The sequence below is a fragment of the Dermochelys coriacea genome, chromosome 2 (genome assembly GCF_009764565.3).
Source record: "Dermochelys coriacea isolate rDerCor1 chromosome 2, rDerCor1.pri.v4, whole genome shotgun sequence".
Taxonomy (NCBI): Eukaryota; Metazoa; Chordata; order Testudines; family Dermochelyidae; genus Dermochelys; species Dermochelys coriacea.
Window position 1 is genome coordinate 5,955,638 of NC_050069.1, and position 21,289 is coordinate 5,976,926.

At 51.4% G+C, this 21,289-nt stretch overlaps 1 protein-coding gene across 1 annotated transcript; it reads right to left on the reverse strand.

Moving 5' to 3' along the window:
• Nucleotides 1–1,492: 1,492 nt before the first annotated feature.
• Nucleotides 1,493–12,686, reverse strand: PSCA (prostate stem cell antigen). The gene is made up of 3 exons (XM_038393444.2): nt 12,364–12,686; nt 6,931–7,038; nt 1,493–3,327 (listed from the first exon to the last, which is right to left on the reverse strand). The coding sequence occupies exons 1-3, from the start codon at nt 12,413–12,415 to the stop codon at nt 3,113–3,115; spliced, it is 375 nt and encodes a 124-aa protein (XP_038249372.1). The 5' UTR covers nt 12,416–12,686; the 3' UTR covers nt 1,493–3,112.
• Nucleotides 12,687–21,289: the final 8,603 nt, after the last annotated feature.

The following is a 21,289-nucleotide window of genomic DNA, read 5'->3' on the forward strand; positions in this document are numbered from 1 at the left end:
CACAAGGGTAGTGTCTCTGTCGTCTGAAACATGCGGAAGCAGATACCAGGTAAAGTGAGCTTGGGCATTCTCCCAGATTTGGGAGTGAGGGAGCTGGAAGTTTGACACAGCTCATTGCAGAGCTGCGGGCCTGCCGTTTGAGGTCCTCCTAGTGGTCAGGGAGACTAGGCTATGGCATTGGGGTGCAGTTTGGGCATTTTCCCTCATTGGAGTACACCGAGCAGAGGGGAATGTGAAAGATGCGGCTTTCCCAGAGGCTGAACTTCCGTGACTCACAAGCTGATTACAGTCATCTTCATTAAAAACACACAGTTTGAGAAATGTCACTAACCCACCTCTACCGTAAACCACTAAGAACGTAAGAATGACCATACTGGGTCAGACCAAAGGTCCATCCAATCCAGTATCCTGTCTACCGACAGTGGCCAATGCCAAGTGCCCCAGAGGGAGTGAACTTAACAGGTAATGATCAAGTGATCTCTCTCCTGCCATCCATCTCCACCCTCTGACAAACAGAGGCTAGGGACACCATTCCTTACCCATCCTGGCTAATAGCCATTAATACACCTAGCCTCCATGAATTTATCCAGTTCTCTTTTAAACTCTGTTATAGTCCTAACCTTCACAACCTCCTCAGGCAAGGAGTTCCACAGGTTGACTATGCGCTGTGTGAAGAAGAACTTCCTTTTATTTGTTTTAATCCTGCTGCCCATTAATTTCATTTGGTGGCCCCTCGTTCTTATATTATGGGAACAAGTAAATAACTTTTCCTTATTTACTTTCTCCACACCACTCATGAATTTATAGACCTCTGTCATATCCCCCCTTAGTCTCCTCTTTTCCAAGCTGAAAAGTCCTAGCCTCTTTAATCTCTCCTCATATGGGACCCATTCCAAACCCCTAATTACTTACAAATGTTTCTATTTTTAAATTGCATTCTGATCCATCCCCTGTTATCCAGTGCCAGCTCCTGGTAATCAGAGGCAGCACCCAGAGCATGGGGTTGCATTCCTGACCCTCTTGGGTACTAGCCACTGAATCATTTTGTAAGTCTAGTTGGGATTACGTTATTCATTGTGCATTACTTTGCATTTATCAACACTAAATTTCATCTGCCGTTTTCATGCCCAGTCACCCAGTTTTGTGAGATCCCTTTGTAACTCTTCTGAATCAGCTTTGGATTTAAGTATCTTGAGTAATTGTATATAGTCTATTAATTGTATATAGTTATAGCCCACGAAACCTTATGCCCAAATACATTTATTAGTCTCTAAGGTACCACAAGTACTCATTGTTGTTTTTGCTGATTCGGCTACCCCCCTACCCGAAACCTGTATATAGTCTGCAAACTTTGCCACCTCACCATTTACCCCTTTTTCCAGATCATTTATGAACATGTTGAACAGCACTGGTCCCAGCACAGATCCTTGGGGGAACCCAAAGTTCACCCCCTTGCATATACCAATTTGCTACTCAATTGCCTGCCTTAACTAGCGGATGAGTCGCTGGGACCCCCTCATCACACCTACATAACGAGGCTAATCTTGCTCCTAAATGCACTGCTCAAACCAGTCACAATCCTGGTCTAGCCACCTGTGTACTCTGGTAGGTGTGGGCAGGCAAACAGGTTGCGTCAGTGAGGATGGACTCCTATGCCAGAGATAGTCCTGAGCCGCTCCCTATGGAGGAAGTTGCCACTTAAATTCAGAGGGATGTTAGATAGTAGAGAGTCTTAAACATGTGAGGGAAGGAGAGAGCCACCAGGGCCTGAATGGGGACTCCCAGGCAGCAAGGAGGTGGCACGGATGTGCTTGGGAGGTAGGGGAAATTCCCATTATCCCCGGGAAGGAGGGAGGAATCTAGGTGGGTTCTCCCATGGGCTATTCTGCATAGGGCCCCAGAAATCCCAGGGCCAGTTCTGAGAGGAGGAAATATTGTGATGATCCTAGACAGGATCCCCTCTCCGCTCCTGAGTGATATTGAGAACATCTCCCTGAGGCAGAGTCAGTCCAGACAAGTCTCTTTATCTTCCCTGCTCTGGGTTCAGTTAGTGATTTTCTACCACTGGCTTCTCCCTCTGGAGCTCGCCTGTGGTATTGGGTGTGTGCATGCACGTCTCAGAAATCAAGCTGCTGGGATGGGAAATATGCACTTGCTTGTTTATGCTCTCCACTCTTCCCTGTACAGTGCATAACCCTGGAGCTGCTCCAAGGGAAACACCTCATCAGCCATGCAGCAAAGCTTGTTCTGGTCTCTGCCATCAGACATGTACCAGGGAGTAGCCTGGAGCATACACAGTGAGAGAGAACCAAAGACCAGAAGGGAGGGCGGCTTCAGAGGGTGCTACTATCACTCAGAACAGCAGACGAGGGGAACAACTGCAAACAATCCTAACGCTGGGGTAACTCTAGGTGAAAATGTCTCCAGGGGCCAGGCCTGGGTCGGGGAAGGAGAGCAGCCTGGAAGGCGTTAACAAGAAATCAAGCAGCTGGCAGGCTGTTGAGAAGCTTAGGTCTTTCTTTCCCTGGGGTGACAGCTGAGAAGCTGATTAGACATGGTGTGCATGGTACCAGGTCCCCAAAACACACCAAACATTCCCTTCCTTTATTGTTTTCATTTATTATTTGTACAGCAGTCGCACCTAGGTGCCAGAGTCACAGACCAGGGCTCCAACAGTTTTGTATGTACAATTCATGCCTTCTGCTTTGCTATACAACAGTAAAGGGTATCTCACATAGCACACATGACAACAGCATTAGTGACAAAGCATGTGTGTCTGTCAAAATCTGTGTCTCTGGCACACAAACACACACGCCCGGATGTGCACTTGACGGAGTGACAAATGCATCAGCCGAGCGGCGCGTCCTTCTCAGAGGCACACCACACACACACACACACACACACACACACACACACACACACACACACACACACACACAGAGTTTCTTATTCTTAATTAACAGCAGGAACGAAGCTCTTGCCAGGGAGGCATCTGCAGCCAGCTTTAAGCGCACAAGAGAGCTGAGCGTGAAGCTGGGGTCTGTGGTTAGCATCCTAGCTGCAGCGGGGAAGTGCCAGGATCCTGTCAGGCCGAAGGGCTCCTCCCGACGCCTCACAGCCCGTTCCTCAGAAGGGCACAGATGACGCTGGCTGTAAGCCCCACTGCCGTGGTGGCGTAGCTGCTGCCCACGCTGCCCACCCTGTTGTGGTTGCAGAGGTCGGTACTGCAGCAGGAAACATTCTGCTTTCCCACGGTAAAGTCCTGGTAGTTCATCTGGCACGACACAGCGCACTCCTTGTTGATGACATTGAAAATGCCCACGACGTCTGGAAGGAAGACAAAATGGTTTCATTTTGGGCGGGGAGGGGGGCCGTGGAAAGGGTCTATGTGGGTTGCCTGTCACTGCCCCTGCCCCCCACATCAATCCCTGTCCGTGCATGTCCCAGAAGCACTCCCCCCGGTTAGGGTCACCCAGAAGCAGGTGGGGGCAAAAAGGGTAGCTTGCCCTGGGCCACCTACCTGAGAGGCCCCTGAACCCAAGTGGTGGTGTGACCTGGTGCATGGCGTTACACCACTACTCGGTGCATATGAACCCAGCCGTCTCCTCTATTATGATGGAGGAGACACCCGGCCAAATCTGAGCGAGTGACACTGCGGCCTGTTGCATGGGGCCGCAGCACCACTTAGGTTTGGGGGCCCGCTGACAGAGGGGTGGCTGGGCCAAACCCGACTTGGTCAGCAACCCCCATGCACGAGGTTGCAACGCCTGGAGCGGGAAGCCAGGCTCAGCCCCCAGGACAGGAGCTGCTGCAGCAGGGTGTGGCGCAGGATCACACTCTCTTCCAGGCAGAGCAGACTATGGAACTTGGGGGCCTGGCCCAGGAGGGGAGCTGGGATGGAGACGGGGTGCTCTTCTCACCTTGATGGAGGTGAAGACTGCGATTGTGGGGCTCCCTTGCTGGGAGAGGGAGCTGTGGCGGGTGCTGTTCTGTTTGCCCCTCCCCTTGCCCACGGACATAAAAGGATTTTGAAGAGGGTGAGGCTAATTCTCTCCCAGGACAGAAACAGCCTGGAGGGCTGTTCTGTTTCCTTGTAGCCTGTCTTCCACTCTCACTTAAGGTTTAAAGGCCTCTAACTACAGGGGTGTGGCAGGAACCCTGCTACAGGTCTCTATTCACAAGAGGCACAGGTGCTGGAACTAAGGGTGCGGGGGGGGGGGCTGCTGCACCCCCTGGCTTGACCTGGTTTCCATCATATCCAGGGTTCTCAGCACCCCCACAATACAAGTTGTTCCAGCACCTCTGACAAGAGGGGGCAGGGCTGGGAGACGGAGAGCAAGAGGGCTGGGGGGAGCCGAACAGGGGGCTTGGGGAGTCGGGGTGGTCTAGGGAGGGGAAGGGAAGCGGCAGCAGGGGGCTGAGGAGGGGTGCTAGCAGTGTGGAAATCACTTGATGTTGTGTTTCTTTTTTTTCTTTCATATTTGAATTAAAAAAAAAGTAGAACATAGTAAAGAGTTTACACACATGCCCGCTCTGTGTGTGTGTGTGTGTGTAATGGTGGGTTCCCCAAAAGCTGGGTGACCAGAAAGCAAATTAAAAAATCGGGACAGAGGGTGTGTGTGTGTGGGGGGGGTAATAGGCTGAATATCGGGACTGTCCCTATAAAACTGGGACATCTGGTCACCCTATCCAAAAGAGAGAACATTTAGTCTAAAGTTTGGGAACCACTGCGTGGGGGATTCTAAAACACGACCATGGCCCAGTGTCACTGAATTGAATCAGCCAAGGCAGTTCCAATGAAGTGAGCTGTAGTTCACGAAAGCTTATGCTCAAATACGTTTGTTAGTTTCTAAGGTGCCACAAGTCCTCCTTTTCTTTTTGTGAATACAGACTAACACGGCTGCTACTCTGAAATCGATCACTAGAAGGAGTCTCGGCAAAGGAGTGACAAAGAGAAGGGAAAGAACATAAAGCAGGTTGCATTTCTTGGGGGAACCAGCTTGTAAAAAATTCCAGTTTAATTAAGCGTGTTTGCTTGACTTGTAGTATACCAAACCCTTTGCCTTTCTATAGCACACTTAGCCCAGGATTTCAAAGCATTATTATTATAACTCCAGAGACCCCATACAGGGATTGGGGCCCCACTGTAGCAAGCATTGTACAGTCACAGAGCCTGAGACAGTCCTGCACCTCTGTTATAAACAAGTCTAGTCTCTCAACATCCCTGTGAGTTAATGGAGTATTGGTATCCCCATTTTACAGAGGGGAGAGTGAAGTAATACAGGGGCTAAGCAATTTGCCCAGAGACACACAGGGGATCAAATTCAGAGCTGAACACTATAAGCTGGTGTAACAAACGTTTTCTTGGCCCTTCAGTGTGTAAGTTACAACAGCTCAGACTTTCTTACACATAGGTGCATTAGTGAAAGTAGGGCTAAGCTCTCTGATGGGAGAGAGCTCTCCTGTCGGTTTAATGACTCCACCCCCCCCCGCCAGAGGCGGTAGCTACGTTGGCGTGAGAAGCTCTGCTGCCAACATAGTGCTGCCTACAGCGCTCAGGGATGTGGATTATTTACACCCCTGAATGACACATTATACCAAAGTAAGTTCTAGGGTAGATCAGGTGACAGCGTAGACATTACCTCCACTGACAGGATGAATTCATCTGTCACTGTAGTTAATCTACCTCCTGAGAGGTGATGGCTAGGTTGATGGAAAAATTCTTCCATCGGCCTAGCGCTGTCTACACCAGGGCTTAGGTCGTTATAGCTACGTCTCTCAGAGGCACTGGACCACTTTTTATAGTGGGGGTGCTGAAAGCCAGCTAATGAAACAGTAAACCATGTTTCAGAATAGCAGCCGCGTTAGTCTGTATTCGCAAAAAGAAAAGGAGGACTTGTGGCACCTTAGAGACTAACAAATTTATTTGAGCACAAGCTTTCGTGAGCTAATAAATTTGTCAGTCTCTAAGGTGCCACAAGTCCTCCTTTTCTTTTTGTAAACCATGTGTCTTCAAAAGTAATGTGGAAAAGCTCACACCACACGGATGCAGCGCAGCTCCGGGAGTCTCAAGAATCGCGAAATGATGCTAGCATCCTTCAGACAGCACCAGCAAACTTTTCACAGTGACACCTGGGGTGCTGCAGCACCTGCCGCACCCCTAATTCCTGCGCCTATGCTCAGAGGCCTGGCGTTTTCACGCCCTCAAGAGCTGTGGCTAGGCCGATGTAAGCTCCCACTGTAGACCAGCTCTAAGTTAATTCCTCACTACCAAATCTGGCCTGGTGAGTTAATGGAAGAGCCAGCAATACAGAACTTATGACCCCTGGCTCCCGGTGTCCCTGTTCTAACCACTGAATCATACAGCCTTCCTGTCTAACCCGGGGAAGTTTTGTGAGAAAGAAAGAGTTAACAGAGGATATTAGTGTTTCTCCAACAGGTAATTTCTAAAGCTAGAATTGCTTTCAGTGTCCCTGGGCTTCCTACACATTGACATCAATGGAGCAGTGCTGATTTACACCAGCTGAGGATCTGGCCCAGAGACTTCCAGACAGGCAGAGATGGGTACACCCTAATGGGTTGGGTTTTACAATATAAATATAACACCCCCCTCTTCTTTTGGGCACTGGGGAATTCTGCAGAGAGGCTCCTGCGGGGAAACAGTGTACGCCAGAAGCACTAAGCATCAGTGTTAGCCTTCTGCCTTTCCTGAATAAAGTGAAAGTCAAGCTGAAGGCCTTTTGCCCCCACTCATTCCCAGTCAGCATTTCTCCTCCTGTAGCACACCGTGCCGTTAAGAGACCCGGCAGTGGCACCTGGACAGGGATCTCTGAAAGGCTGCCATGGAAGGCAATCTGTTCACACATCCTAGAGGGATGTCTCTGTGTTAGCCCCTTCGGTGTCTGATACCAAACTGGGACTTTGCCTTACTGATCACTTCCGTCTTGCATGCCTGAGAGTCGTTGCCACACAGCTTCTGTGTCTGACAGTTGGAGTTGCTGAGCTGCATCTTGCACATGTAACATTTCAAAGAACCACCTGCAGGAGAGGAAGAGGGTTAGAAGGAAATGCAATACAGGGAGTCTCATGCACACTACCAAGCAGACAGGGCGATTGCAATGTAAACTGTGGTTTAAAAGACCCTCCCTCCATCTTTACCGTGAGTCACACCCCAGAGAGTCATGTGTAGGAAGGGGGAGGGAGATGGACAATTTTTGGAGGGGTTGGGGCATGTTCCCTCTAAATAGTTTCAAGAATAAGGACTATCAAGGAGAGAACAGTTTATTAATGATGATGATGATTATTGGTAAATGAGAACATGGACCATTTCTTCCAAAATGTTTGATAATACCGAGCACCATGGCGTTCTGCTCCTGATTGGAGCCCCCGGGAGCTTTGGCAATAAATAACAATCGGACATCAATGTTAAATTTAACCAGGATGGATGGAGGGAGGCCTAAAAGGTGTGGATTGAACTAATGTTGTGACTTGTGACACCGGCTCTCTGGCAACCCCCTCGAGCACAGAGTCTATACACACCCTTCATCTCCCTCTGGAAATGAATCCCAGTGAGTAGAGTGGTCATGGGTGCATTTAAAGGGTTCATACACCCGGGCATGTGTGAAGGCCCTAGGGGAGCATGACGCAATACCGTACCTTTCCACAGCACTGTGAAGTGCACTGAACAAAGGCAATGACGCAAGCGCAGACAATCGCAGTTTAAAGCCCAGATCCTCAGTAGTGCTTCGGTACCTATCGATACCAATCCACTTGCACTTGTGGCACCTTAGAGACTAACAAATTTATTAGAGCATAAGCTTTCGTGAGCTACAGCTCACTTCATCGGATGCATTTGGATGAAGTGAGCTGTAGCTCACGAAAGCTTATGCTCTCATAAATTTGTTAGTCTCTAAGGTGCCACAAGTACTCCTTTTCTTTTTGCGAATACAGACTAACACGGCTGCTACTCTGAATCCACTTGCATTGTCCCTGGATGTTCAGCACTGCACTGGCTGGAATCGCTTACCTACCTCCCAGAAGCGTTGGGAGGAGATGTGCCTGTATGGGTAGGGCTTTTGAAAACATCATGCACTATACTGGGGCTAAGCATTATTATTCTGATTCTCCCAGCACCACTTGAGGCATGTCTTGCTCTCATGCAGCTGAAATGTTCAACAGCACCCCAGGTGTGTTCGACATGAGGACTTTCAATTAACGTACCTGCTTTACCCTCTATGGGGAGCGAGAAGGCTGGAGCGTCCACCTTACCGGGGCCGGCCATATCCCTCCACTGTTTGTTAAACGTTTGAATAGTTATTTTTTTGAGCATTGGTAGCCCATCTCACGGACTGACTGGCAACGTCCCGCCCCTTATATACCCGTGCGGGCGTGGTGACAACATTCTAGGAGGTTCGGGGAAAGTCTGGAAGGTTCCACAAGATTTTACAAAGGTCCAGAACACTCTAGGAGGCTAGTGAAAAATGACACCACATTCGCCATACCTGAAACATTTTACTTCAAATGTTCTATTTTCCCCTTTGTCGCTAATAACAAAAACAGCCCCCCGAGCCTGGAGCCCCCCGAGCCCAGCACCCCAGGTGGTCGCCTGCCCCTCAATCTGGCCCTGCTTAAGTTCATTTGCACAAATTCTTGTGGGTTTAGCTCACTGCCCCCATCTTGATCTAGCTCAGGCACTTATCTGGCCGCCACTAGCATAGGATCTGAGCACCTCATCACCTTTAATACGCTTACCCTGACAGCACCCCATTATCTCCCTTTTACAGATGGGGAGCAGAGGCACAGAGAGGCCAAGTGATGCGCTCCAGGATGCCTGTAGCACAGCAAAAAATTGAACCCAAGTCTAGCACCTTCACCACCAGATCATCTGTCCTTTCCGACTGCAGAATTTCAGGGAAGTTCCATTATGCGGCTTCCCCTCCCACTCTTGGCTTTGATTCACCAGCACAACCACCAGGGAAGGAGAATCCCAGGGCATAAAGTTCTTCCTGCTCCCAGGCGAGGCTGGCTAGCACGGGCATACCAAGGGTGCCTGGGGAGATATATTGATTCAGCCAGCTCCTTTGGTGGGACTCCCATGTGGCCTTCCCTGGAGGGTCCATACCCCTTTGGGTGCAGCTGTCCCCATGGGATCTGAGATGGGAATTCATTCCCCCTCCCTGCCCATGCCAAGTGGGTTTCTCAAGGTCCATAACCTGTAATGGTTCTTCTGTGTGTGTGTGGGGCGGGCGGAGAGGGTGTCATTTATACCCAGGACTAAGGAGATAACTTGCAGATAAAATGAATCCAGGAAGCCGATCTAATCTCATGCCAACTTTGCACTGGTCCTCTTGGTTCCCAGGCTCGGATCAATGGGATCAGAGTTCCCAGATCTAGGGCTACATCCAGGCTTGACATAGTACAGTGCAGAGTCAGTGCCTTCGGCAGGGTTCGTGGGATGATGATGATTATTAATAACAACGTGGCCGGAGCGCAGACTGGCTCCAGTCTGGATCAGAGCACCAGTGCGCTAGCAGCTGTATAAACAAGTAAACCAAAGATGGCCCCAGCGTGCTCAGATGCCCATGTCTCTCCCAGCAATAACCCAGGCTCCAGAGCGCAGAGCTGTAGATGCTATTGATGGAATTGCACACGCTCTGTTAGATTGCCCAGTTCATCACCGAGCATGGCAGGATGAGTCCTAGTGAACATTTTCTAGTGTATTATCCCAAATGCTTATAAAAGACCCAAATAATTTGCCTAACACCCGTTTCCTTGGGAGGCTGTTCCACAGCCCAAGAAGTCTGGCAGGATGCTTTTTGCAGCTCTTCAGCCTAAATTTTCCCTTTCTTATCCCATCTCAGTATTCTTAGCCATACCCTCTTGTGCCATCTTAAACCATTCCTCTCCCACCCATCTCTGTAGGCACGTCACCTGCCCCCTTTGGTTATGACTTAGAGAATATAGACAGTCCAGTTTTTCTTCCACATTCATTCTGTTGCTCTTCTCTAAACTCCCTCTGTCAGTAAGCCCCCGAGGCATCTCACTGGTTTCCAAAGTGACCCCCTCCAAGCAGTAAGAAAACCTGCCAGTAAAGGGAAACCTCCTGTCGTATGTGGCAGGGGAAAGGCATAAAAAGAAAGATTAGAAAGGTAGTGGGGGATTCAGATACCAGTCTAACGGGGGGAGTGTGGATAGATAGATAGACAGGGGTGGCAGGTTTGTAGAAATTTTGGTGGTGCCCAGAACCCGCCCCCCCCAAACTCCTCCCCTCACCTGCCTAAGGCTCTGGGCTCTGCCTAAGGGGGAAGGAGGTCTGGGATGCAGGCCCCGGGCTGGGGCAGGGGATTGGGGTTCAGGAGGGGTGCAGGGTGCAGGCTCTTGGAGGGAGTTTGGGGGCAGGAGAGGGTGTGTGGAAAGGGGTGGGGGTGCAGGCTCTGGGACGGAGTTTGGGTGCAGGCTTCAGGCTGGGGCAGGGGGTGGGTGTGCAGGAGGAGGTGAGGGGTGCAGGCTCTGGGATGGAGTTTGGGGATGGGAGGGGATGTGGAGGGAGGGGGTGCAGTGGTGAGGGTTGTTAGGGGGTGGCTGGGGATGAGGGGTTCATGATGCAGGAGGGGGCTCAGGGCTGGAGCAGAGGGTTAGGGTGCGAGGGGGGTGAGGGCTCTGGCTGGGGATGAGGAGTTTGGGAGGGGCTCAGGGCTGGGGCAGAGGGTAGGGGTGCGGGGGGGAGAGAGGTCTGGCTGGGGATGAGGGGTTTGGGGTGTTGGAAAGGCTCAGGGCTGGGGCAGAGAGTAGGGGTGAGGGGTGAGGGCTCTGGCTGGTGATGAGGGGTTCATGATGCAGGAGGGGGCTCAGGGCTGGGGCAGAGGGTAGGAGTGTGGGGGGGGTGAGGGCTCTGGGCTGGGGATGAGGGGTTTGGGAGGGGCTCAGGGCTAGGGCAGAGGGTAGAGGTGCAGGGGGGGTGAGGGCTCTGGGCTGGGGATGAGGGGTTCATGATGCAGGAGGAGGCTCAGGGCTGGGGCAGAGGGTGGGGGTGTGGGGGGTGAGGGCTCTGGCTGGGGATGAGGGGGTTGGGAGGGGCTCAGGGCTTGGGCAGAGGGCAGGGGTGCGGGGGAGTGAGAACTCTGGCTGAGGATGAGGGGTTTGGGGTGTTGGAGAGGCTCAGGGCTGGGGCAGAGGGTAGGGGTGCGAGGGGGGTGAGGGCTCTGGTTGGGGGGGTGGGCTCTCTGGTGGCGCAGGGCTGAAGATGAGTTTGGGGTGCAGGCAGGCTGCCTCGGGGCTGGGGCCAGAGAGGAGGACTCCCCCCAGCCCTCTCCCCGCTGGCAGCAGCGAGCTCTGGGGGAGGGAACCCCCCTTCTCCCCCGCCCGGCAGCACACTCACTTCACACCACTGTCACTGCACACGCTCCTAGGGCCCCTCTCAGGTCCAGGAAGCCCCCTCACCTCCCCTGTGGTGGGTCCCGGGTGGGGGGCTGCCATCACATGTGTGTCTCCTCCCCTCCTGCTGCCCTTCACTGTAGCCTCACTGGGGGTGAGGGATGGGGCTGCCCCTTGCCCAGCATGAGGTAGGAGTGGTGACTGTGGGCGGGGGGTGGGGGGTCCCCCTCTGCTGGTGGAGGGTCCTGCCTGAAAAGGGAAGGGTTCGAGGAGGAAGGACAGGGGCAGGGTCAGCCTGCCCTTCCACTCATGATGGGGGGCGCTAGGACCCTGCGGTGGCAGTTTATGCAGAGCAGAGTCAGTGTGAAGCTGCAGGGGAGAGGCAGGGATGCTCCGGGACATGGGAGAGGTGCACGAGGGCAGCAAGTGGGGGTGGGGGACACTCGGGGGAGGTGCAGGGGGGGTGGCAGGTGGGGCCAGGGGAGAGACCCGGCCCCAGACATTGGTGCAGCCAGGCCCCCAGGCCCTGAAGATTGCTGGAGCCCGGGCACCACGGGCCCATACAACTCACTGCCCTGGCAGATAGATAGTTTCTAGAAATGAGCACTCATTTCAAATCCCAAGCACATAAACTCCCATCAAGAATGCAGAAGACCATCTTTATCCTTAAATGGACCGGTCTGCTGTCCATAAGAACGGCCACACTGGATCAGACCAATGGTCCATCTAGCCCAGTATCCTGTCTTTTGACAGTGGCCAGTGCTGGGTGCTTCAGAGGGAATGACCAGAACAGGTAACCATCAAGTGATCAACCATCAAGTGGTCCAGGAGAATGCCAATACACTATATCTGGAGCTGGAGCCAGTGACTTCAGAAGTTCTTTCTTTGCTGCAAACGCACTCTGAGGATCTCTCCAGCCACTCCCAGAGCCGTTTATCTTGGTGCTAAGGAGATGGGTCGGGGTACGGAGGAATCTCCTGGATGTCTTACCTGGCTCTATGCACAGGACGGCAGCCAGCAGGATGACCAGAAAAGCCTTCATCTTCGGAGGATGAGCCAAGCACAGAGAATACGGGACATCTCCTCCTGGGTGCTTTATAGCCCGTTTTAGTTATCTCATCAATCGCAGGGGGCTGGAAGGTGTCACTGGTAAATCGCTCATTTCAGGACCAGCTGGTTCTCTGAGTCATGGCACTGATATTTGTGATAAATGCCCTTCCTCTATCTACCTGTTCCTGTGATCTCAGATACTTCCCTCCCCATCACCGCTCATTTCCTCATTGTCCAGCGTGCTTGGGCGAATGGTTCACGTCTCAGTGGAGAAAAACAAAGCACCTAAAATCAAGGATGGCCTTCTCTTTGTGACCCTTCCCTGGGGTGGGGAGATTTTTGCTGCTCAGGTGTGACTAATCTTCTGCGAGTGCTACACCCATCATAACCAGGGGCACCGGCTTTACATTAAACACAGGCTCATTCTTTAACGAATTTTCCAAGTGTCTCCACAGTAGCTCAGAGTCACGCCGCTCTAAGCCCACGTGCCTGATGCAAGCTGTTTCTCAGGCTCTTTGCGGAACATTGGAGGGGAATGAAATTTCATTCATGTATCCTAAAGGGCAATTCCCAAAGTCTCTAGTTTCGCCACATGTGGCCAATGCCCAGTCTCAGAGAATAGGCGACCTCCCTGTATGATAGCAAGGAGGTTCCCATTGGGAAGAAAGACAGGAGAACTTCTAGGCCCCTGAATACTAAATGGGGGACTCTGCTGAGAGAAGGATACAGTTCTCAGGACACTTGGCCAATTGAACAGGGTGGCAAAGATCCCCAACCTCACCAGCAGCCAACAGGAAGGAAGGATAAAATCCCTGCTGTTGAAGGAGAGGTGAAGGGAGGGTAGAGACCCCATCTGAACAGCCTGAAAGGGGAAAGATCTGAAGAAGGGAGGGCTGTTCTGAAGTCACAATGCCAGACCAATCTCTGAGCCTCCTAGCACAACTGCGATTGCTCCATCTGTGTCCCGGGCACATCACTGTGCATTTAGGTTCCTTGCCTGTTAGCCAGGACGGAGAGCTTGCATATTAACTCAAATATCCAAGTGAGACCCACAGTGCAGAATCAGAGAGACACTGGAGGAGGACGGGATGTGTAGGAGCCCCTGAGCACGCACGGATCAGGGGCTGGTTAGAGGGTGGAGATGGTTGTAAGTGCACTTCCTTGTGGCTAGGTCTGAGCATTAGCTCTCACCCCATCTGGCGCCCTGCTGTGCCCCCCGTCTCTTGCTCATGACACAGGGTCTGCCCTCTTCAAGACTCAGCCCTCTGGCCAGGTCACTGTTTAGTTCTCTCCTTCCTGGGTAACAAAGTCCCACCAGACAAGCTGTCCAGATGCCATCTCAGGCTGCCTTCTTTTCCAAGTCTAGGTCCTGTGCCACTTTCCCAGTGGCTGGGAGGGGAAGCTGGGCCCTCCCGCAACTCCGGGTTCCAGCCCAGGGACCCTCTGACTAGCAATCCAGGTCTGCTCCGTCTCAGAGCGTGTTGCTGTTTCCCTGGGTTCCTTCCTACCCCTCCTCTCTATCGCCTTTCTCTGGGTTTAGCCACTGTAGATCCCTCTGCTCCCCAAGGCTTACTGTCCCCCTGTATCTCCTCCTTGTCCCTTTCCAAGTCTCTTTCCCTCTGGGCAGTGATTGCAGACCTCCCTGCAGGCCCCCTCCTGCTCTCACTTCCTGGCTTATTCGCCTATCCCAGCTCCTCCCCCAGCTGGGATTCCTCTGCCATTAGGCCCTGTCAGTCCCTGGTTGGCTTCCAGGTGCAGCATCTGAGGTTAACTGGCTCTTCCTGGCCCACATTAACCTGCTCAGGGCTTGTGTGGGTGAACACCCCATCCCGGGAGGACAGGTTGTCATCAGGGACAGGTTGCGCCAGCGGTGATGCACAAACACCAGCCCGGGGTCCAGATCCTTTTTGCTCTGTGTAAGGCGGACACCATAGAAAGTGACACTCACACTCATGTATCACAAGCAGGAGCTGAGTCCAGGAAGGATGGACCAGGACATCATCATCAGGAGTGAGACCAAGAGGGTCCCCGGCATTTCATAGGAAGGGACGTTGGCGGGTACTGGGGGACACACGAGCAAGCTGTCAAGAACGGACAGGATCAATTCTCACTTGATACCCAGAACAGGCTTTAATTGTCCTCAATGCTCTAGCTGGAGCTCTCTCTTCAGTCACAGGAATAGCCACCACATCACCAAGGGACTGATCATCAGCTACCAAGGCACCCCCAGGAGAGGGAAGAAGGGACACGTAGGGGGCACCGTGGAATCTTTTAGAAGGGCCCCAAAGAAAGGGATTAAACATCCCCTACATGCCCAGGACCTGGTGCAACTGTAGACACTTACTTGAGACACTTACACCTGGTTAAAGGGCCCTTTCCCTCTCCTAAGCTCTTCCTGCAGTGAAGTCCCATGTCTGAATTTGTGCTGTCACACAGCGTCATCAATACAGCACCATGGGCCCTCAGGTCGTTCTGAGGCACCCAGTGATTTTGATGGTCATTTCTCTGTGTGGATGGCAAAATACGGCCTGATACCTTCCTGGGGGGAAGCAGGGCCCTGAGAGAGGAAGCCCTTATTTAACACTAGAAATGAGCAACAGTATTAGGAATAAATATACCAGAAGGATGGCTTAGAAATAATTTAAATCTGTAGCTGTATTCCCTGAAAGCACAGGCTTCCTTCAAGCAGCCAAGGCCTTTTCTTGCCAGTTTAGGACCCTATCAGTCAATTTAGGACTCTATCAATCATTCCAGTACATGGGTGAAACCAGAGAGAGTCCTTTTCCCAGGCCCTTGAATAGGTGCATGGAAAAACGGAGAGCAAGATCCCAGAACCAACGTCTGGAGGAGGCCGCTGGGGCGCGCTGAGCCCAGTTTTGCTGGGTTTGGTACAGTTAATGAGCAGTCAGGGTGCGGGACTCTGGTCCTCAGAGGGAGAAGGTGGAACCAGTTTTCTGTCAGGAGTTTCTCTGCTGGGTCACCCCTGAGCCGAGCAGTGCTTTTGGGTGATGTCCCACGGGCAGAGTGGTCTAGCAGACAGAACACTGAGCTGGAACTCAAGAGAGAGCTGGCTTCAGTTCATGGGTCTGCCACAGACCATGTGTTTGACCTGGGCCAAAAAGCTACCTCTATCCTCTGCCTCTGTTCCCTGCCTGTAGAAGTGGGTGATGGGAAGGGCCTCTGACATCATGGAGAGGAGAGCCACATAAATACCTCCATAGACACTAGATGGGTCTCTTGCTTGTTTGTATCCTCAGGCGCTTGGTGAGACTTGATTGCTGAATGATGCTCTCGATGCACTCAGAGCACAGCTAGGCTTTCTACCCGGGTGTGTCCTGTGGTTGGTCTCTACCCAGAGGGTAGATTAAGTTCTCACAGTTGGATTCACGTCAGGTCCTCATCCAATTCAGGATTCCTGAGAACACACTTTCCTCTATTGTAGGTGAAGGTTAGTTCATTCAGATTCCAACTTGCAGGTTGCATGTTTACTTTAGCAAGTTGATCAGACAGGTTTCTCCACTCCTTGTGCCATTTGCAGGGTGGCTTTTTTTATTGAGATCAGTGTGAAAGGAAACAGACTGGCTTCCAAATTCAATTTCCTGCCGTTTCTTGCTTTCTTTAGGGCCAATGTCTCTATCTTCAAAACACAGCTCTTTCACAATATATAGCATGGGGCGGGGGGGGGGAGATTCTTTTTGGGTTTTACTTTCAGGATGCCATGAGCTTTTTCTAATTAAAAAAAAAAGGGTGTTGGAGCTTGTGCTGAGCTTAGCGCGTGATCAGTAATTTCTGGATTGATGGTATAAAGTCAGCTGGTGTAGATCCATTGAAGTCAAAGGAAAAGTATTTCCACCTCCTGCATGACAGCTGGGTGGAGGGGAGCGTATGCTCTGCCAAAAGCAGCTTCTGACAATGCTGTTTCCATGTGTGGATGGGAGTGTTGTTCATCTGCAGTGTAAGCCAAGAGCTTGGACGGTGGGGCCACAGTACCCACCTACTGGGGGGGCACCACAGCCAGGTTTCAGAATCCCAGCAGGGCATCTTGGGATTGTCCTATGGAGAGACCAAAACAGAACTTTTAGAATTCAAAGGGATGCGGGCATCTCAGCCATATGCATCCTAGCTGATTCAGTAAACAGACCTATACTGTATGTGTCACAAATTGGACCACTGGAGACAATTCAGAGAAGAAGGAGGATGGTCCAATGGTTAAGGACTTTGTCTAGGACGTGAAGGCCTACAGTCAGTTCCCTGCACTGCCACAGAATTTCTGTGTGACCTGGGCAAATCACTCAGCCTCGATCTGTGCCTCAGTTTCCCATCTGTGCACTATGGAGAGTAATGCCCTACCTCAAGGAGAGGTTTTACCCTGAAAAGGAAGCAGTGCCAGAGATTCTAGGGATTTCGCTATTGATTTTACATGGAAGGTGCTCAGATACAGCAGTGACAGGTGGTAGGATAAAACAGAAAGCTAGAAACATAGACAGATAATAGTTCCCTATTTCACGGGGGTAGGTTGTGGTTCCCAGATACCATGATGATGGGCTCTATAGAAAGCACCATCCCCTTGTTTGATCCAAGACTCCAACCCCAATATTCCAAAAAGTCTCCCATGCCCCACAGGGGGTAGAACCACCTCCCCTATACCTAGGGCCCTATCAAATTCACGGTCCATATTGGTCAATTTAACAGGTCATAGGATTTTTAAAATTGTAAATTTCATGATTTCAGCTATTTAAATCTCAAATTTCATGGTGCTGTAATTGTAGGGATCCTGACCCAAAAAGGAGTTGGGGGAGGTCGCAAGGTTATTGTAAGGGGGCGGTTGAAGTACTGCTACCCTTACTTCTGCACTGCTGCTGGTTGGGGTTCTGCTGAGAGCTGGAGGCCCGGCCAACAGCTGCCACTCTCCAGCCACCCAGCTCTGAAGGCAGCGCAGAAGTAAGGGTGGCAATATCACGACCCCCCCAAAATAATGTTGTGATCCCCCTGAAACTCCGTTTTGGGTCAGGACCCCCAATTTGAGAAACCCTGGTCTCCCCCATGTATAGTATATAGTAGAGTAAAAGTATACAAAAGACCAGATTTCCTAGGGAAGGTGGCGGGAGACCAGATTTCACAGGGTGGTGGGGGCGGTGGGGGAGACTAGATTTCATGGTCAGTGACGTGTTTTTCATGGCCATGAATTTGGTAGGGCCCTACCTATGAAGCTGAGTGGCTTCATGGGTGCATGTGGCATGGGGAATATGCAAGGAGTCCTCTCTCCTACACAGCAGCCAGACTCAGGCTAAGTTCCCTCAGCTGTGTGGCCGCACGGCCGGGCAGCAGCCTATTAAGTGCCGTGCCCCGGACCTGCCGCGGCCGGGGGAGAGGCTCCCATCCCGAGGCCCCAGTCCCAGAGCTGCCACGGCGGGGAGAGGTGCCTCTCCCCTCCAGCCCAGGTGTCACACATCCCCTCCATACTGGTGCACATAACAAAATTCATTCCGCACACGCGTGGGAAAAATTAGAGGGAACACTGGACTCAGGTGCAGACTCTGCATCCCCCTGGGAGAACAAGACATCTGGAAGTGGATGGGGAGGAGGTGGATCCTGCCTTCCACACACTGGTCAGCTGAGCTACCTAGTGTACGCTGCACTACCTGAAAGGGGTAGCAGTGGGTAAGCTCTTTCTGTGAGCTCTGGGAGGAATCTCCCGCACTCTACCCCATGGGGAACTGCAACTCCACCCTGACACCCACACAGTGAGGCTGGGCCTAAACAGCACGAGTGAACCCAAAGGGAGTGACAAGTCTTGGGAGTAGCACTGTACACATTCAGAGCTAGATTTTCAACCCATAGCCTCTCCCTGTGTTTATTCATGCGCTTTCACCTGTCCTCGGCAGGTGCAAATTCCTGCATGTGCATGCCCTTTAACGAGTCTAATGCTTGTGTGCACACAAGAGTCAGGCTATGGACAGGGCACATGCGGGTGTTAGAGTTTCCAGCTGGCATTTGGCCCTGCCAATTTTGCCTGCCCACAAAATGGAAGGAGAGTAGAAGCCCAGATGAAACCATGCACCGAAGTCACTAGTTATCGCTAAATGTGCTCACAGATTCCTAGCAAGTATCTTATGGTTAGAAGCATCGTGTGTAAAGTGATGTGATGCAGTGGTTTACTTCTTCTCTTTACAGGCATTGGAAGTAGAGGTGGAGCCCTATTAGGTACGGGTTTTTCCTGGAATTGTCCCACATTTGGGGGATCCTCTGGCTGAGCTGACATTACAGGGCAAGGACCAGGCCTGAGTTCTATTTGATGCATTTCTGCTCTCTTTCTATACACAGGTGTTGTTTGTGTGTCCTTAGCCGGGCATCTGATTGAAACCACTGGTTCCTGGGTTTCTGTTTTCAACCTTGTGGCTACAGTTCATGCCCTGTACGTTCATGCCCAGTTCTGTACGTTCCTGATCTTTGGAGAGGCCCAAAGGGTGGACACCACCTCTGCATACATAGGCCTATAGTCACTGTAAAAATGAGTTCAACAAATGAAATCTGTTGAAGGGTTTAGGACTGTAATTTCTATTGATAACTGTTGTGCAAATGGTTATTTGCAGAAGAAAATATTATTATATTGTAGAATTTAAATAGAAAAAATCTATTGAGAGAATATTATGGGCCTGAACTAAACCCAGAGGAGGGAGGAAATCCAGAGTTAAAACTTTGCTCAGGGGACGGCTGATGGGTTATACAGCCTTTCAGCTCTAGGTCACCAGTTTGAATTTGAATTCACTAGTGACTGAACGAAGCAGCTGATGGCCTATCTGAAGTCCGTTGGTGGCTCTAGTCTAGTTGTAGTGCAGAAATATCCTCATGGAAGGACACGCCATCCCAGCTGACACTAAGTGGTACCTTAGCTGGGAGTCTCAGCAGAGATGCCAAGGACTAAATGGCTCATTGAGAGTGAACTTCTCCTTCATCCTGAGAGACGGTCCCTCCAGGACAGAGATGAGGCATCTCAGCAGTGCGGAAATCACTCCTTGCAAGTGTCCATGTGCTACCTGCTCTGTGGCTGAGAAGAGAACTCCCATCTTCGGGGCTGTCAATCAGTTCCTTTCATCAACACTAAATGAACTTAATACTGCCAAGGACTGTCCTTAACCTGCCCTTGTGTGCCTCAGTATTGCCATATATATAAGGCCCTACTAAATTCATGGTCCATTACGGTCAATTCCATGGGCATAGGATTTGAAAATTGGTAAATTTCATGTTTTCAGATGGTTGAATCTGAAATTTCAGGGTGTTGTAACCATGGGGGTCTTGACCCAAAAGGGGATTGTGTGTGTGGGGGGGGTACGTGTGTGTGTCACAAACCTGTTGTGGGGGGTCATGGGATTGCCACCCTCACTTCTGTGCTGCTTTCAGAGCTGGACAGAGAGGGGAGGAAGGAGTGCGGAGATATTTGCAGCCGGGAGAGATATCCAAGAGCAGCCCTGTAGGGAAAGAGCAAGTCCTGTCCTGCCCCAGCCCTGCCTGGACTAGCAGCTAGGACCTCCTTTTGCTGGGGCACTCCCATCAGCACAGGAAGATTGGATCCAACTCCACAAGTCTCCTCTAGCTGCAGGAACCTCTGGGGCTGCTGCACAGACCCAGAGAGTGTCCTGCAGCAGGGGGACAGGGGAGGCACCTGGAGATGGGTCTTGTCTCCCCGCACCCCACAGTGGCTGAGCAGGGGGTGGCTAAGCCTGGTCCCTCCCCAGACCAGCTGGAGCTAGAAGCCCCTTTGCTGGGGAGCTCCTAGGAACAAGGGGACATCAGATTTCAGGGAAAGGGCTTATTTCATGGTCCATGTGCTGTTTTTCATAGCCATGAAATTGGAAGGGCGCTACTTATATCCCGCAAGTGGTAGAGACATCTTCCCCCATACCCCACAGGGGGTAGAACCACCTTTCCCCATAGCCCACAGGGGGTAGAACCACCTCCCCCATACCTCACAAGGGGTAGAAACACCTTCACACACGTTGGGACAGTTTGTTACTCACAACCAGGGCCCCAGTGCCCAGAGTTGCCCTCCTTCTATTTCTATCGGGTGTGGAGGAGGGCAAGGACGCAGGCAGGGGTTGGCTCAGCAATTGTTCCAATGAAGTCATTACAATGGCACGGCCCAATGATATTGTGCGGATCCTATTGCCGGTTCAGAGCCCAAAGCGGTACTGGGAGATGGGGACTTGGGGCAAGGTCCCCAGCTGGCATCAACTGGCCGCTCTCCATTGACTCGGACAGAGCTGCTGTGATCTCTGGCTCTACATGTTCAGTCAACTCTCTACATATGCACATAAGAACATAAGAACGTCCACACTGGGTCAGACCAAAGGTCCATCTAGCCCAGTATCCTGTCTGCCGACAGTGGCCAATGCCAGGTGCCCCAGAGGGAATTAATGGAACAGGAAATCATCAAGTGATCCATCCCCTGTCGCCCATTCCCAGCTTCTGGCAAACAGAGGCTAGGGACACCATCCCTGCCCATCCTGGCTAATAGCCATTGATGCACCTGTCCTCCATGAATTTATCCAGTTCTTTTTTGAACCCTGTTATAGCCTTGGCCTTCACAACATCCTCTGGCAAGGCGTTCCACAGGTTGACTGTGCGTTGTGTGATGAAGTACTTCATTTTGTTTGTTTTAAACCTGCTGCCTGTTCATTTAATTTGGTGACCCCTACTGTGACACTTTGCATTATTATTATTATTATTATTATTATTATTATTGTTATTATTATTATTATTACTACTACTACTACCAATATTATAAAATTGCAATGAATCGTGCCAGATATGCCGTGTGAGGTATCTGCGAAAATGTTATAATTTGCGCCAGGTATGATAATCTTGT

Excerpts from the sequence above, each read along its gene's own strand:
- PSCA (XM_038393444.2), bottom strand. The coding sequence starts at position 12,415 with ATGAAGGCTTTTCTGGTCATCCTGCTGGCTGCCGTCCTGTGCATAGAG. Across the intron at positions 7,039-12,363 it reads CGTCCTGTGCATAGAGCCAG|GTGGTTCTTTGAAATGTTAC; the intron begins GTAAGACATCCA and ends CCTCTCCTGCAG. Across the intron at positions 3,328-6,930 it reads ATGCAAGACGGAAGTGATCA|ACGTCGTGGGCATTTTCAAT; the intron begins GTAAGGCAAAGT and ends TCTTCCTTCCAG.